Source organism: Ursus americanus, chromosome 27 (genome assembly GCF_024610735.1).
Source record: "Ursus americanus isolate L20-20 chromosome 27, mUrsAme1.1.p, whole genome shotgun sequence".
NCBI classification, from domain to species: Eukaryota; Metazoa; Chordata; class Mammalia; order Carnivora; family Ursidae; genus Ursus; species Ursus americanus.
The window spans coordinates 10,965,246-10,981,950 of NC_142153.1; the positions used below are offsets into that span (position 1 = coordinate 10,965,246).

The window sequence follows — 16,705 nt, forward strand, 5'->3', positions numbered from 1 at the left end:
GCGAGATGTGGCTCCTTCCTGCGGGCAGGGAGCCGAAGCGCTGGGCGTGCGGGCTGTGCGTGGGGCGTGCCCTCCGCTCTGAGCCGGCGCGCGGAATCTCCGTCTGAGGTCGGAGGTCTTTGAGAGGCAGGGATGAGGGATAAGACATTATAGGAGTAAGGGAGCATTTTGAGTTTCAGTGAAAGAAAGCTTCTTCAGGATTAACCAGCCCAGCCTCCTCACTTGGTAGACTGATGGGAAAAGAGGCGCGCTGACCCTGGTACTACTCTGGCTAACTGTACTAAAGGGCCAGGAAAGATGGGAGAACCCGCTGGAAACGCAGATGCCACGACCCTGGTGAGCAATAGAACGAAAGGGCGCTCGCAGCAGCTTCCACTTATGGGTGTGAAAGGAGAATGGATACCATTGGCATTTGCAAAGAAAAAAGTTTCTCTCTGGGGCTTTGCCTCCCCCTTACATTTCTTAGCATTTTGAGGCTGCCAAGAAAAAAAAAAAAATCTATAAAAATATAGAAGTGAGCTTCACCAGATTTAAAAGCTGCACGAGGGGTTGGAAGCGAGGTCCAAACGGGTTGACATAATTGAGGTGAAAAGTTGAAATGAATTTCCCACAGTCTTGAAGCTAATGGCCTGCCCTGTTCTCCTGGGTATTTAGTTTTCTGGAAGGCCTCCGCTCCTTTGAGTATTCAGTAAGACACTTGTCTGTTTTCTGACTAGTTTATAGGGCAAGGATTCAGGGATATTTTCAGTTTTGTTATTTCTTCAGAAACCGAGAAAAAAGAATTTTTATAACATTAATTCTCTTACAGTTTAACAGCCACACACAGATATTCCTATTTTCTAACTAGTTTATAGGGCAAGGATTCAGGGATATTTTCAGTTTTGTTATTTCTTCAGAAACCGAGAAAAAAGAATTTTTATAACATTAATTCTCTTACAGTTTAACAGCCACACACAGATATTCACAAGTTTACTTATACCTTCTCAAACTTACAACACCTAAAAAAGCTTCTGCTCTCCAGGGAGAGGGTAAGGAATGCCAGAGTTGTCCCATTCTCTAGGATCTTGTCAGATGACTAGCTAATATCACAGACTAATAATAGGAGCTAGCATTTACTGAGCTCTTACTGCTTCTAGGTAGGGTTGTAAGCATTTTACAAGTGTAATCCCATTTAGTCCTCACAACTTGAAGTACAGACTACAGTTCTCCCTATTTGGAGAGGTAAAATGACTTCTCCAAAGTCATGCTATCAGCAAGTGATGGAGCCAAAATAGCAAACACGGTGTCTGTCTTCAGAGCCTGCAGGTAAGTAACTTACTTCAACTCAGTCAGTTAAGTGACAAAACCAGACCTTGAATTTAGGTCCTCTATCTCCAAATCTCTATATCCTCGGTACCAGCTCTTCTCAATTTTTTTGGTCTCAGGAACCCTTTACCCTGTAAATTATTGAGGACCTTAAAGAGTATTGGTTATGTAGCTTATATCTATCATTATTTACTGTATTAGAAATTAAAACAGAAATTTAAATATTTACTAATTCATTTAAAATAACATTAAAAACCCATTTCTTATAAATAAAATTTTTAATGGAAAAATATTTTCCAAAATGAAAAAAATCAGGGGAAAGAATGACATTGCTTTACATTTCTGAAAATTTCTTTAATGTCTGGTTTAACAGAAAACTGTTGGATTCTCATATTTGCTTCTGCATTCAAACTGTTACAACTTTAGTTTTGGTTGAAGTATATGAAGAAAACCCAGCTTCCCTCAACTATGTAGTTGGAGAAGGAAGAAGTATTTTAACAGCCTCTTCAGATAATTATGGCTATTCTTTTTAATGCTACACTAAAATTCAACAAATGGTGGCTTCTTAAAGGTCCGTTGCAATATGGAATCCAAAAACAGGTCAGTGAATATTTTGTATTCTGATACATTAAAATCCATTGGTCTATCTTGCACTTTGAATGGATCTTTTACCTATACATGATTTATGACATCAAGCATTGGTTATTTGGAAAATATCAGTTCACTGTGCTATTAAGTCTTCCAAATGTTAACACATTTCATTATACTATACATACATTTTTAATTACCAGCGGTCTCATTAGAAGAGCCTTTAAGTATTGGGAAGCTGTCAAGCTCTTAGCAAATAAAAGTTCTCTAAAGTCTGCTTTTTTTCTTGAAGGGTCACAGTTTATCATTGGGAATAAATACTGTCAGTTGTTTTCCTTGAAGTAACAAGCTCACTTGTTTTCAAGAGACTCTTTATCAAATAGCTCAGTCTAACTAGCCCTAGTTTCTCTGTATTTTTAAATAAAAATGATGTTCCATGAGAAAATGAGTAGCTGGTTCAGTTACCAGTGCAAATAGTTTAAGTGCTTTCTCCTCAACAGACCAGCATACTTCAGTCAGCAGAACTGTTGCATGCATACTATTTTATCACACAGAATATGAAAAAGGTGTGAATGTGGGGGTTAATATTTAATAAAATTAGTAATTTTTACTTCATGAACAGTATGCTTCAGTGAAATGGGCACTATTTTTATTATGAACGCATGGCAGTGCACACTACAAGGACTGACAGTACAGTTTATTTCCACTGCCTTAATTCTTGCTAAGGCATCAGTAGTTTTACCCACCACTGCTTTTGCATCAACAGTGCAAATGTCAAAAACACAGCAAAAAAAAAAAGCAAATCATGTCTTAGTATTAATAGTTTTGATCTTGTGATCCCTGAAAGGACCCTCAGCATTCGTGGACTACCCTTTGAGAACTACAGCAATTAAATGGGCCCACCCAGCAGCTTGGAATATAAAAGTAATGAATAACACAACACCTACCCTGAAGGAGTTCACAATCTTAAGAGACAAGCAGGTAAACAAATAAATATATCTTGAGTGTCATAACAGAGACAGGAGCCACATACATTGATAGTTACAAAAGAGGGAGTTATCAAATGTCCAGGTATACCCCCCAGAAATTCTCATTCAGGTCTTTGGCGGGATTCAGGAATCTGCATTTTAAACAAGCACTCCAGATGATTTAAAGGCAGGTAGTATGGGGTCTACACTTTGAGAAACACTGCTTTAAGCAGTATACATTTTAGGTTACCAAGAAGGCTCACTAGGTAGGTAGGTTCAGAAAAAGAGAATATTTTATGGTATATCGCTTTAAAAAAATCCCACTCAATTTTCACTGGCTATTGTTTGCAGTTGTATATCAGATCTTTTACCAGGAAAAAAAAAACACCTTAAAAAGCAAAATCTGAAACAAATTGTCCTTTTCAATTCTCTAGTGGAGGGGGCAGCAAACTTTTTCTGTAAAGGGCCAGGTAACTATTTCAGGCTCTGTGGGCCGTAAGGTTTCTGTCACAAATAATCAGGTCTCCCGTTGTAGCAAAAAAGCAGCCAGAGACAGTAGGTAAAGCGGTGAGTGTGGCTATCCCAACAAAACTGTTTACAGAAGCAGGCAGTGGGGTACATTTGGTCTCTGGTGCTAGGCAGTTTCCTGACTCCATGCTCTAATACAAAAGATAATGCTAATTGCCAGTAAGTTGCCTCAAGAGCAAAAGCAGGAGTCTAAGGTCATAAAACAACTGGATTTCATATCCAAAGTAAGAAAAATTGCGAGGCATCCATTTTGAATTCCCATTTCTTTCCGAAATAAACCGTATTTCAGTATTCAAAATGGATGTGTTGAGTGCCTATCAAGGCATTAGGCATAAGGATATATAGTTTTTGGAGGCAGGAGTCCTCAATCCCTGGTGGACAGCTAGGTATCTCGAGTTGAGAACACTCCACAGTTGTCTTGGATGCTCTGACTATAAAATAGCAGAAGTTCAGGCTGTGACGGTGATTCTCAAACTTCAATGAACGGAACAATATGCTAAGTAGATTCTTTATTTTCACTTTTAAAAAAATCTATTAGAGAAAGAGAGCACAAGCAGGGGGAGCAGCAAGCAGGGAGCCCGACGAGGCACTCAATCCCAGGACTCTAGGATCAGGACAGGAGCCCAAGGCAGAGCTTAACCAAATGAGCCACCCAGGCGCCCCCGCTAAGTACATTCTTTAAGATGTAGATTTTTAGATCCAACAGCCAGAGATTCTGATTAACTAGAAGAGTTTAATCAGAGGGGTCATGAATCTACATTTTAATCTAGAATATACAGGCTGCTGCTATGAGGCAAGGTGCTTAAATCAAGAAACAGAAGACCTGAGCTATAATTTTGGCTATACCACCAACTTTGTTTATAAATTAAGAATGTTAGAACTGGAAGAAACCTTAGTGATTAATAGCGTGATGTTCTCCTCCAACCCAAAGTTGGTGATTTTTGTTAAGTCCATAAATCATTCATGAAAATGCATTGTATTACTTTATAGCCACAACTGAATAGTTTCTGCCCTCAGCTTTGATAATCTTAGAGTGTTTTTACTTTGAGGAAAATGATTTATACTTTCCTTATGATCTTTGTCTTCCTGCAATGGGGGCTGTTTTGGAGGCTGGTAACCTGAGAACTTCAGTTTAAGCTGTGTGGCAAGCTGGCTCTCCTCTAGCTCTTGGAGGTTTCCATCAAGCCAAGGCTTCCTGTTGGCTAGGGTTGTCAGACTGAGCTGTAGGGGCCAAAGGCAGGTGGCCCTATGATAGGCCACGTTGGCATATTGATTACTTAAGGGGCGGCGCCTGGGTGACTCGGTTAAGCGTCTGCCTTCGGCTCAGGTCATGATCCCAGGGTTCTGGGATCGAGCCCACCATCGGGCTCCCTGCTCAGCAGCGTTTCGACCTCTCTCTCTGCCCCTCTGCCTGCTTGTGCTCTCTCTCTCAAATAATCTTTAAAAGTTACTTAAGAGACAGGCTGTGCAAGGACACTCTGACCTTCCTCTGTCCCCTGAAAGCAGGAAATAAGTCTCCTATGTGAAAGGTACCCTCCCTGCACCAGGAGGTAAAAGAGACATCTTTATCGCCCAGAGATGGGAAATTTACAGCCAAGGAGGCTGTGTAAACAACCCTTGTCACTTTTTACTGACTACCACAGCCCAAATTCTGTTTAGAATTCCTAATTGAGCCTCCCAAAGTTAAGTTTTCTTTGTCCTGTCAGTTCCTCACAAATTTGTCTGTCTAAAAAGTGTAAATACTGCCTGCCTTGGTCACTTCTTGAGGTCTCAATTTCATTATTGGGCCTCCATGCACCCATAATAAAACTTTGGTGTTTTTCTCCTGTTAATCTGTCCCATGTAAGTTTAATTCTTAGTCCAGCTGGAAGACCTTGAGGGTAGAGGAAGAATTTTTCCTTCCCTTCAGAGCCAGTGTAAATGTAGCAAACACAAATGTAAAATATAACACTTTTAGAAAAAAATAGGAGAAAATCTTCAGGAACTGGGGTTAAATAAACCAGAAGTTCTTAGAGACTTGACACCAAAAGTCCACTCCTTAAAAGGAAAAAATGATAAATAGGATTGCTTCAAAATTAAAAACTTTTGCTCTGGGAAAGACTCTGTTAGGATGAATGGACAAGCTGCAGGCCAGGATAAAATATTTGCAAACCACACATCCGACAAGGGACTTGTCTCTAAAAAACAAAGAATTCTCAAAATTCAGCAATGAGGATGATAGAGCCCAAGTTTGGTTTCAATACCATTTTTCAATAACAGGAACCAGGGCTTCTTGGAGAAATAATTCATTCTAAAACTAGAACAGAAAATATATAAGATGAGCCTGGAGATTCTTCTAGTGCCAGAAAGTAAGGGAAGGGGGTGGGGAAAAAAAAAAAAGCCACACACAATGATGGGGTATGTCAAAAGGACACAACTGAGAGAGCTCCCATGGCCAAAGCAAGAGAATCTGAGCAACAAAATAAATAAGGTAGTATTAGATCATAACACAGTATAAAATAAATATCTATGAATCCATACTGATATAAATTGATTAAACAAACAAACAAATGGGAGAACAGACAAATATCCCTTGCAGGGAAATTCCAAATACTTTATGTAGATAAACACTCTCGAGGAGGTGGAGGATAACTCCCTACTCCTTAAGTGTGGAGCTGTGTATAAGGACTTCCTTCCAAAGAGTACAGTAGGAAAAAGGGGAAAAGAAAGTAATTTACGGTGGAGAAACCTAACAAACACTACCTCAGCCAGGTGATTAAGGTTAACATCAACAGTGTAAGTTATTTGATACATGAGATGGACACTTACCTCTGTGGTCTTCCTCCCAAAAACCCACAGCCCCAGTGTATAGGAGACAAACATCAGACAAATCCCAGCTGAGGGGTAGTCTACAAAATATCTGACCAGTACTAGTACTCCTCAAGATGGTCATGGTCATCAAAAACAGGGAAAGTCTGAGAAACTGTCACAGCAAACAGGCTCCTAAGAAGATATGATTACTAGACGTAATGTGGTATTCTGAATGGGATCCTGGAAGAGGAAAACGTTGTTAGGTAAAAACTAAGGAAATCTGAAGAAAGTATGCATTTTAGTTAATGAGAATCTATCCTTATTGGTCCATTAACTGTGTCAAATGTACAATACTAATTTAAAGTATTAATAGAATGCAGAATATAAAGGAACTCTGTAGCATTGTAATTCTTCTATAAATCTAAACTACTCTAAAATAAGCAGCTTATTAAAATAAATCCCCCTAAAATGAGCAAAAGACACACAGACATTTCACGGGAGAGAATACACAGGTGGCAAATAAGCACGTGCAGAGATGTTCAACATCATTAACTACTAAGGAAATGCAAATTCAACCACAACGAGGTATCACTACACATCTATCGGAACACCTAAAATAAAAAAATAGTGACACCATCAAATACTGGCAAGGATGCAGAGAAATTCATCCATGCTGGTGGGAATGTAAAATAGCGCGGCCACTCTAGAAAAGTTTGGTAATTTCCTACGAACTTAAGCATGCAACGACACTATGGCCCAGAGCTGCATTCCTGGGCATTTTTCCCAAAGAAATGAAAACCATGTCCACACAAAAACCTGTACATGAATGTACATAGCAGCTTTATTCATAACAGCCCCAAATTGGAAACAACTCCGATGTCTTCAATAGATGAGTGGTTAAACTGTGGTATATCCGTATCACAGACTACTACTTAGCAATAAAAAAAGAACTACTGATATAGGAAACAACTGGAATGGCTCTCAAGAGAATTATCCTGAGTGAAAAAAATCCAGTCTCTAATGGTTATAGTACTGTACAATTCTACTTATATAACATTCTCAAAATGGCAAAATTCAGAAATGGAAAACAGGTTAGTGATTGCCACAGGTTTAAGTATGGTGGGAAAGGAGAAGTAGGTGTGCCTATGAAAGGTCAATAGTAAGAATAAATGTGGTGGAATTGTTCTGTTTCTTGACTGCATCAGTGTCAATATGCTCGTTGTGACACTGCAGTTAAGTTTTGCAAAATATTACCATTGCAGGAAACCAGGTAAAGAGTACATGAAAGCTGTGCATTATTTCTTAAAATTGCATGTGAATCTACAAGTATCTCAAAAACTTCAAAAAATACAGTACCTCCAATAAATCTGAATTTCAGGAAAATAGTCATTTTTAGTATCAGTATGTCCCATACAATATTTGGAACATAATCATTTTTTTAAAATGATGTTACTTATCTGAAATCCAAATGTAACTAGAAGTCCTATAATTTATTAGACAACACTACTCTTAACATTAGCCTATGAAGACAAAGTATATATTGCAAAATCAAAGGACATCTAAGGGTTGGCAGACAGAAAATATGCCCTGATCCCAGAAACCCCTAAATCCTCACTGTCAGAGGAATGAGAGTGAGTGAGTTTCTCACTCCTGGTGAGAAAAGCCACATGGGAGTATAAAACCTCGCATTTACACACAGGATGAAAATTATTCAGACAATCCTCCCTTCCTAATTTCAGATTTAAAAGAGCCATTCCCTTCTAACAAATATGAAAAAATAAAAACGAAATGGTGAGGAAGCATTTTCTAGAAACAATTTTGGGTCTCCACTAGAAAACACAACCATGAACTAACAGACATTTGAGAAAATATCTCTAACAAGATAAAGATGGAGATCAAAACAGAAAGGAAAAAAAGCAATTATGGAGGAAATCCATTATTCAGTAAAAAGGAAACACTGAGAAATTATCATTAATAGTCCTCAGAGATAGAAGATACTACAACCAAAAACAAAAGCAGAATTCCATAAAGGAACACAAAAAACAAAAATTCTTAAAATTTAAAAATAAACAGTAGAAATGTAAAATTCAATGAAGATTTAGAAGGTAAAGGTGAGTAAACCTCCCGCAAAGTACAGCAGAAAGGCAAAAAGTAAAAAAGAAAAGTGATCAAAGAACCAGTCTGGGGGCACCTGGGTGGCTCACTGGGTTAAGCATCCGACTCTTGATTTCAGCTCAGGTCTTGATCTCAGGATCGTGAGACTGAGCCCCGTGTTGGGCTCTGCACTGGACATGGACCCTGCTTAAGATCTTCTCTCTACTTCTGTCCCCCCCCACCCCACACACTCTCCCTCTCTCTTAAAAAAAAAAAAGTCTAAGAGATCTATAACAGAAACAGCAGGAATTCTATAAAGAGTTAACAGATGAGGGTGATGGAGGGGGAAAATTAAAACACAAAATCAAGACAATGTCATAGGACTTAGGATATGAGTTTCCAGAATGAAATGTGCCCAGTAAAATGCACAAAAACAGACCCACACCAAAGCTACACTGTTAGGAAATTTCAGAACACAAGGGACAAAAATATCATACAAGCCTCCAGAGAAAAGGGTTTTATACAAAGGATCATGAAAATACATTTTCAAATATGTAAGATGTAAAAAAAAACTATTTCTCCTGCACCCTTTTGCAGGAAGTTACTGGAAAACCTGCTCTACCAAACTGAGGGAATAAATTAAGAGAAAGACATAAGCTACAGAGAACAGGAAACTAGCAGGAGAAGCAAAACCAGGATAAGTAGAAGATCCCAGAATGATAATACACAATCAGAACATACCAGTTCTCCAGTCAGAAGGCTCCAGGGTAGACTTCTTCAGGAGTTTGAAATTACTAAACTATCTGTCTGAACATCTTAAAAGAAGATTTACACATGATGGAGGGCTTGAGGTCAAATTAGCTATCTGAGCAAACGCAATAAATAAATGATTAACTGCAGGGAAAAGAAGTTGTTGTTCAGGAAAGGAAAAGTAATCATGGTTTACAACACGACTCAGCTCCAGTTAGCATTTACATGGTCATAATAATGTACAACAAAATCATCCTATAACTAGACTGGGGGGGATTTTGAGTTTGGGGGATGAGGACTGAGATGTGTGTATGGTTAAGAGCAGAGAGATAAACCCAACCTTCAGCCTCTATAATAGAAAACTAGTAGAAATGACCTAAAATTGATAAAAGCAATACAATTGTGTCATTAAAAAAATATGGAAAGGTGCCTGGCTGGCTCAGTCGGTGGAGTGTGCAACTCTTGATCTTGGGGTTGTAAGTTCAAGCCCCATAATGGGTGTAGAGATTACTTAAAAAATAAATAAATAAATAAAAATTTAAAATATGGAGATAACACCTAAGGGAGCTAGAAAAAGAACAAACAAAACCCAAAAGCAGCAGAGGGAGGGAAATAATAAAGATTAGAGCAGAAATAAATGATACAGCAACTAAAAAAACAACAGAACAACAAAAATATGGAGAGAATTTGTTAAGATTCAAAATACAAAAGTGCTTGCTTTTGTAGAAGAAAACAAGGGACTGGGAGCAGAAGCATGGCCCCTGTCACAGAACTGACGCTTTACCCTTGTAACTTCCACAGAATTGAGTCTTTAAGCTTATAACTTTCTTAAAAAGAAAAAAAAAGATGAAAAATTCCACTCATCAACTATCCATCTCCCCAAAATCTTTTTTGTAAATGCAATTTAATCTATAGTCTTCAACTTTATTTTAAATCTACCTACCTTTAACGGTATTACATTGACGACTAAAGAACTGTTTTCAAAACCCTATTTTTGAAAGCATTTAGAAGAATTCCATACCAACAATGTAGAGACAAGCATAACCCGCCATCCAGATACTTCATGAGGGCATATTTGTCTCAATATTCATATTGGCATTTATATGTGAAACAATAATGGCTTATTATAAAGAAGACATAGCTGTATTTAACATGCCAGGTCTAACTATATTCAAGATTTTGACAAAAACTATCCCCAAAGTAATACAAATTTAGAGACTTTTAGAAAGTCCAGATGTGAAACTCCAAGAAAATTCTGAATTCAGTCTGAAGTCAATACTAGGTCAAATACTGAACCAAACCCACAAACAATAGATACTATTTTCCTTCTTAAGTTCATTATATTTTCTGAAGCAGGTTACCAAAACTTTCCTTTCTTTGATATTGGTATGTGGAATCATCTTAACATGGTTTACATCTTTAAGTTCTAAGTTTGTACTGATCCTGAATATCTTATTAAAAATATAAATCCAAATGTGATAACCTTTCCTTACAGAAGAATTCCAATTAGTACATGTAAAAGAAATTAAAGAAACAGAAAATCACCACTCGAACACCACAGTAGTAACTGACACGAGCAAGATCTGGCAGTGGACACGAAAATGAGTGGGCAATAGTTTAAGCAGAAACATTTGCATAGTCTCAAAGTATCTCCAGCGAATATTTAGTCACTACAAAGAAAAACGTAGGCATTTTACAGTAGAGAATCCTAGCAGACACCACCCTAGATAGCGATTAAGGTTAACAACACCAGAAACACATTATGACATCAGGTGGCATGATACACTGTCACAGACTGGGAGGACACTATGGAGACATGACAACTAAATGCAAGGTAGAATCCTGCAGGGGATCTTGGAACAGTAAAAGGACATCAGTGAAAAGACCAAGAAAATCTCTACTTTTTTAAACTGTCTACTTCAGTTAACGGTATTGTATCAAGGCTAATTTATTAATTTGACAATTGTTCTATGGTTATATAAGATGTTAACATAAGGGGAAGTTCGAGAAGAGTATACAGAAACTACTAATTTTACAAGTCTTTGGGAGGTCCAAAATTATCTCAAAATTCAAAAAAAAGCTGCTAAAAACCATACACATATAGGTACATAGTGTGTGTGTGTGTGTGTGTGTGTGTGTGTGTGTGTGTGTGTGTGTGTAAAAACTGAGACTTCATGGACATTGGTATCTTGGGCCCTTGGTTAAATAACAGTGTTCTCTCCTGAATTAGTCACTGAGTCACTGTTTCACCAGTTTCCTTTAAGTTGGCTTTAACGTTCTCCCCCTTCCAAATTTTTAGTTTCAAGTAAAATTTCCTAATTTTCATAGAAAGCCTTTTTTTAACATTCCTGTATTAGGCCAAAAACAAAAATCCTAGAATAAAATTGTTACCATATTATCCCATAAAGTCATACATCCTACCCATAAGACCCAGCCAATATTTTTACTCCATTTCTTCTCATCATATATATTTGTCTGGTTTTGTTTAAAAGGAGAGGAGATGGGGGCACCTGGGTGGCTCAGTCGGTTGGGTGGCCAACCCTTGATTTCAGCTCAGGTCTTGATCTCAGGGTTGGGAGTTCAAGCCCTACGTTGGACTTCCATGGCATGGAGCCTACTTAACCAAAAAAAAAAAAAAAAAAAAGGGAGAGGAGATGGCTGATAGATTTATTATCACTAACAGACTAGTCTATTATCACTAGACTAATGAGTCTAGAAAAAACAGTTATCACTTGGATATCTTATTAAGAAAGAGCTGTTTTTCCAATAACAGATACTGTATACTAGAACTCACTTCGACAGAAAAAGTAGGTCATTTACCTAAGTCTCTTCCACACCATAGCATAGAGCTACCCAAGCAAGCCCAGCTAAGACCCTTTCAATAACCCTTTCTCAAATCTGGCTCTGTAATGACCGTTATTAATGGTAATAAACATCTTTTTTATAAAACAATTTAACCTAGGAAATAAAGCTAAACATCAAATCTACCTTTAGAAGAAGAAAATTTCCCACTCTCGCTATGGCTGATTCATTCCCTGAGCATGAATCCTTTATTACCCTCATTGTTTTCAACTACAAACTGAGCTGAAGTCTGCTCATAGGGATCTTCATGGTGAAACTAATTATTTTAGATAGAGAAGCGCATTTCCAAATGGTCACATTTATTACTTTTGCAGTTATTTATTCTCATTGTGGCTTTAATTTTTCATCTGTATCTATCGTAATGCTCTACATGGAAGCAGCAGCAGTGAAAAGATAATTAGGGGGCAGGGGAAGGAAATTTTAAGGTGGATCTTTATCCAAAACCAATAAAAAAGCAAAAAAGAAAATGGCCACAAACATTTCATTCCTGTGCCCTTGCCATCTCCCAATTCGCCTTCCACTATTAACATGAAAAGTAGAAGTGGTAACTCTACCCTAATAATAGATACAAAAAAAGAGACAATTTTAGCTCAAGAACTCACTACACACTGCAATATGTTCAAGTGGTGGAAAGATATAAATTCATTCAGAACTGCCATACTATCTGGCTGTCAATATAGTCTCTTGAATAATTATATTAAACATATTACTACAAAACGTACCAAGAAGTAGAGAATAATACTATATTTGTGAACTGCAAATAACAAAACAAAACAGAGGTCCAAGAAGGCTAAAGTCCAAGCTGTAATTTACACATGAAGTGTATGCTGAAAGCAGTCACAATGTACAAAAATGTGACAAGTAATCCAGATGGTTAAAAAAACAGAGCCTGTTTGCCTCAGATTATATCCAGTCTCATCTGGTAGATTTTTGATAAGCCTGTTACATAAAGCGTGTTTCCCTCCTGCTGATAAGAAGCAGCTTGTAGATATCCACAAATTTCTTAAGGAGTGAGTCTACGTGGCAATAACGGTAACTCCACAGTTTCCTATTACATTCATTGGTCTGAAAACTGAAAACAACTCATAACTAAAATGTTCTTTCAAGTCCTTTACCAGTTTTTCAAGTTTTAATCAAAGGAAAGTTGGAATGTATTGCTTCTTGTCACCAACAAGCATTTCAAAAAGAGGGTTAATTAACCAAAATCAAGAGTTCTTTGGTCAAGTTAGTAACAGGCTTCCCCTTTGTTCTAAATCCTTCATAATCCTTTTTTTTCCAGTTTTTCCAGTATGGCCTGGATTTTACAAACAGCCTCTTTCCTGGCCTGCCGGACAGAGTCCTGGCCCCCAGTTTCAACTGAATCCAGTTCCAAAAGTTCCTTGGTTAGCATTTCTTCCAGGAGCCAGTATGCCTTGTCTGTCTTTTTCCCTACGAACTCTTCTACTTCTTGCTCAAGATACTGGACCTTCTCCAGCACATGTATAATTTTTTTAATACTTGGGGGAGTACCTTCATCTGAAGATAAACACTCTTCAGGAAGATTATCACTGTGATCTTGATTGCTGGGGTGTTCGTTGCTGGCATTACCATACAGCTGAGGTTCAGCGCTATACTGGACTTGGGAATCCAAAAGATCTGAATTATCATTGTTCATCGTTCCCGAGGACTCGTACTGATGGACAGTGCAAGGAAAGTTGTGCCGGTTCATGCCTTGATCTGATTGGCTATAGGGGTATGAGGAATCCTTGGAGTGGGAGAGCAAAGAGGGGAAAAGAGCAGTTTTAATGGGAATCCATCAACAACAGATTTGTTAGCCTACATCTTTCACCTGACCATGAAGGTACATGAAAAGATTCCCCACTAATAAAACTGGACCTCCCTCCTTAATCATTTGAGAAAAACACAACCCTAAAAAGATAAAAGGAGTGCTCTGTCAAGTAAAAGGCAGAGAATTCCTGAGAATAATGGCTGGAATCTACCCTGAAGCGCTCATCATCATGAACACCTCATAATCTATCCTTCCCACCTCATAATCCACAGTGACTTAATAAATAGGAATTAGATAGTTTTTCCCTTACAGAGTTAAAACCTTAAGATAGATCTTAAAAAGGAACCTAGCCACAGGCAAATGATGTTCAAGTCTATGGTTTATACAATTTCACACTGATATCGTCTTCTGTCTACAGATCGAGGTAATAAAATACATCTTTGACTTTGTTAAACATTCAGATAGTACAACAAAGAGTAAATGAGCATTTTTCTGTCTTTTACAAAAAAGATGCGAACCTGAAACTGCTCTAAAAAATAAAGCTTATTAAAAGAAAAAAAGAAACTGGGCCATGTAAAGCTACAGATAGTAATCACCAACTTTTTGTGATTAGTCCCCATTTAATCCACACCAATGCAGAAAATGTCCATGTTGTGCTCTCTCAATTACCCAAACACCAAAAGAACGTTTAGAAGGTCTCCTACCTTGGGCTGATGGGGTGGTGGTGAGGGAGGTAACTGAGGAGAGCTGCTGCTAGGCCATGGTGGAGTACTCTCACTCAGGTAGAGATTCCCAGGTGGTGCTGAGGGGGCAGCTGAAGGCCAGGGGTAACGAGTTCCCATTCCATAAGCACCAGGAGAAGCCCATGAGTCCTCCTGTGGTCGTACAGTTGGTCCTGGTTGTGGAACACTACGATTACCATCCCCATAAGGATAATGGGGCAGGGTCATTCCAGGGTTCTAGATTGAGAGGAAGGAAATATGCTGGTCACTGCTAAAAAAAACTTAACAAAGTAATGAAAATACTCTAAACAGACTGAGATGCTTCCTCTCTGCTTAACAGAGTATACTTTAGCTGCTACTGAGCTAAGTTGTAGCATCTCCAATCAGTTGTAGTGACTTCTCTAAGCCAAAAAAAAAAAAACTTGGTTCCAAAGATACAAGGGGCAGATTTAGTGACAATCAAACTCAGAAGGAGAAAGCTTAAAATTCAATGGCTAAAGTACAGCATAAGTCTGTCCCATATTTTATAAATAAGTGGACCCATATGCTATTAGGAAGCACAAAGATGTATTAGAACTCCCCTTAAGTGGACCATAAACATGGTATCACTCATAGAATTTTTTTAAAGTAGGCTCCACACCGAGTGTGGAGCCCAACGCAGGGCTTGAACTTACGACCAAGAGTCGGACGCTTAACTGACTGAGCCACCCAAGCACCCCTCACTCACAGAACATTAAAAAATAAAAACCCAACAGAAAACTGCTCACCTGTGAAGCAGGATATCCTGGAACCTGCCCCCTAAGAGGGGCTGCTTCAGTCTGGCAGTCCTGCTGAGGATACAGCCAACGAGAGACTGGGGCTGGGCTGTTGCCAGGTGAACGGTAAGTGCTTGGAACCTCTGGGGAGTAATTGGTCTGAGTATATCCAGGTGTGTAATAAGCCCCAGAGTATGAGGCAGTATTTGCCGCAGGACCGGTGTGGTACGGTGAGCCATACACTCCATTTGTGTAAGAATTCAAACTCTGTAAAAAAGCAAAGTTGAAAGAAAAAAAGATGACTGAATAGAAGAACTGAAATGCCCTGACTTAATATGCAACTTTGAAAAATTTGGGAAGGAGGGGGTGCCTGGGTGGTGCAGTGGTTAAGCGTCTGCCTTCAGCTCAGGGCGTGATCCCGGCGTTACAGGATCGAACCCCACATCAGGCTCCTCTGCTGGGAGCCTGCTTCTTCCTCTCCCACTCCCCCTGCTTGTGTTCCCTCTCTCGCTGGCTGTCTCTCTCTCTGTCAAATAAATAAATAAAATCTTTAAAAAAAAAAAAAGAAAAAAATTTGGGAAGGAAAAAGATCAGTAACTAATGAAACTATGAACTCCCAGGTGCCTGGGTGGCTCAGTCGGTTGAGCATCTGCCTTCAGCTCAGGTCATGATCCTGGGGTCCTGGGATCGAGTCCCACATAGGGCTCCTTGTGCAGTGGGGAGTATGCTTCTCCCTCTCCCTCTGCCTGCCGTTCCCCCTGCTTGTGCTCTCTATCAAATGAATAAATAAAATCTTAAAAAAAAAAAAAAAAGAAATATGAACTCCCTAAGCAATCTCTGAAGCATTCTTTCTCTCATATATTATGACCATATAACCACATATTAAACCCAGATTATCACTGTAGAGTCTGTGTTGTAACAATGGGAGATTACGTTGTGATGCATGATGAAGTGATGGCCTCAGAGCAGTGCTTTCCAAACACTTCCATAAGTATACCTAACAATTATATCTAACAGCGGAGAACTTGTGCCCACCCCTGGGGAGGGGTTCCAGAAACCCGGGAGAAAGGCTAGACAGAGAAGAAAATAAACATGATACGACTGAGAGAAGACTAGAGAGACAGACCTAGCTCTGTCTTTGTGTTTGACCTCTCTTGAGCTTTCGTTTCTCCACCAGAAAAATGGAAATCATAAACTTACCTTGCAGGACTACTATGAAAATTAAATGAGATGATATACAGAAATGCTTAGCATACGGTCTGGCATATAGTATGCTCAATAAATGGTTATTATTTATAATATCACTGTTGTTACTATTATTATGGCAACAGCAAGAAATGAAACCAGATCTGACCCCAAAGACCATGTTTTTTATACTATCCCACTCTGCTTCCCAAGTAAATACACTGCAGAGGCAAATTCTTCATATGTTGCTTACCATAGTTTTAAATCACCTCTCCAGACTATTATTGGCACCCAGAATCCTAGTTTAATTATCCAAACAAGATTAAAGCTAAACTTTGAATGGTAAAAACACAGAATCGAGTTTTCCTATACTCATCTAAGATAATCTTT

At 38.6% G+C, this 16,705-nt stretch overlaps 1 protein-coding gene and 1 long non-coding RNA gene across 3 annotated transcripts in view; one reads left to right on the forward strand and one right to left on the reverse strand.

Moving 5' to 3' along the window:
- The first annotated feature begins 31 nt into the window (after nt 1–31).
- LOC123780445 (uncharacterized) lies at nt 32–15,946 on the forward strand. Its single transcript, XR_006776412.2, has 3 exons — nt 32–1,305; nt 1,679–1,905; nt 13,165–15,946. It is a non-coding gene; the product is annotated as an uncharacterized LOC123780445 (long non-coding RNA).
- BAG4 (BAG cochaperone 4) overlaps nt 12,671–16,705 on the reverse strand; it is a 33,900-nt gene continuing 29,865 nt past the window's right edge. For both annotated transcript variants that reach the window (XM_045779379.2, XM_045779378.2), the window contains 3 exons: nt 15,143–15,397; nt 14,358–14,612; nt 12,671–13,629 (listed from right to left, as the gene is read on the reverse strand). In XM_045779379.2, the coding sequence (XP_045635335.2) occupies nt 13,144–13,629; nt 14,358–14,612; nt 15,143–15,397 (996 nt within the window). In that variant the 3' untranslated portion in view covers nt 12,671–13,143. The remainder of the gene's footprint in view (nt 13,630–14,357; nt 14,613–15,142; nt 15,398–16,705) is intronic.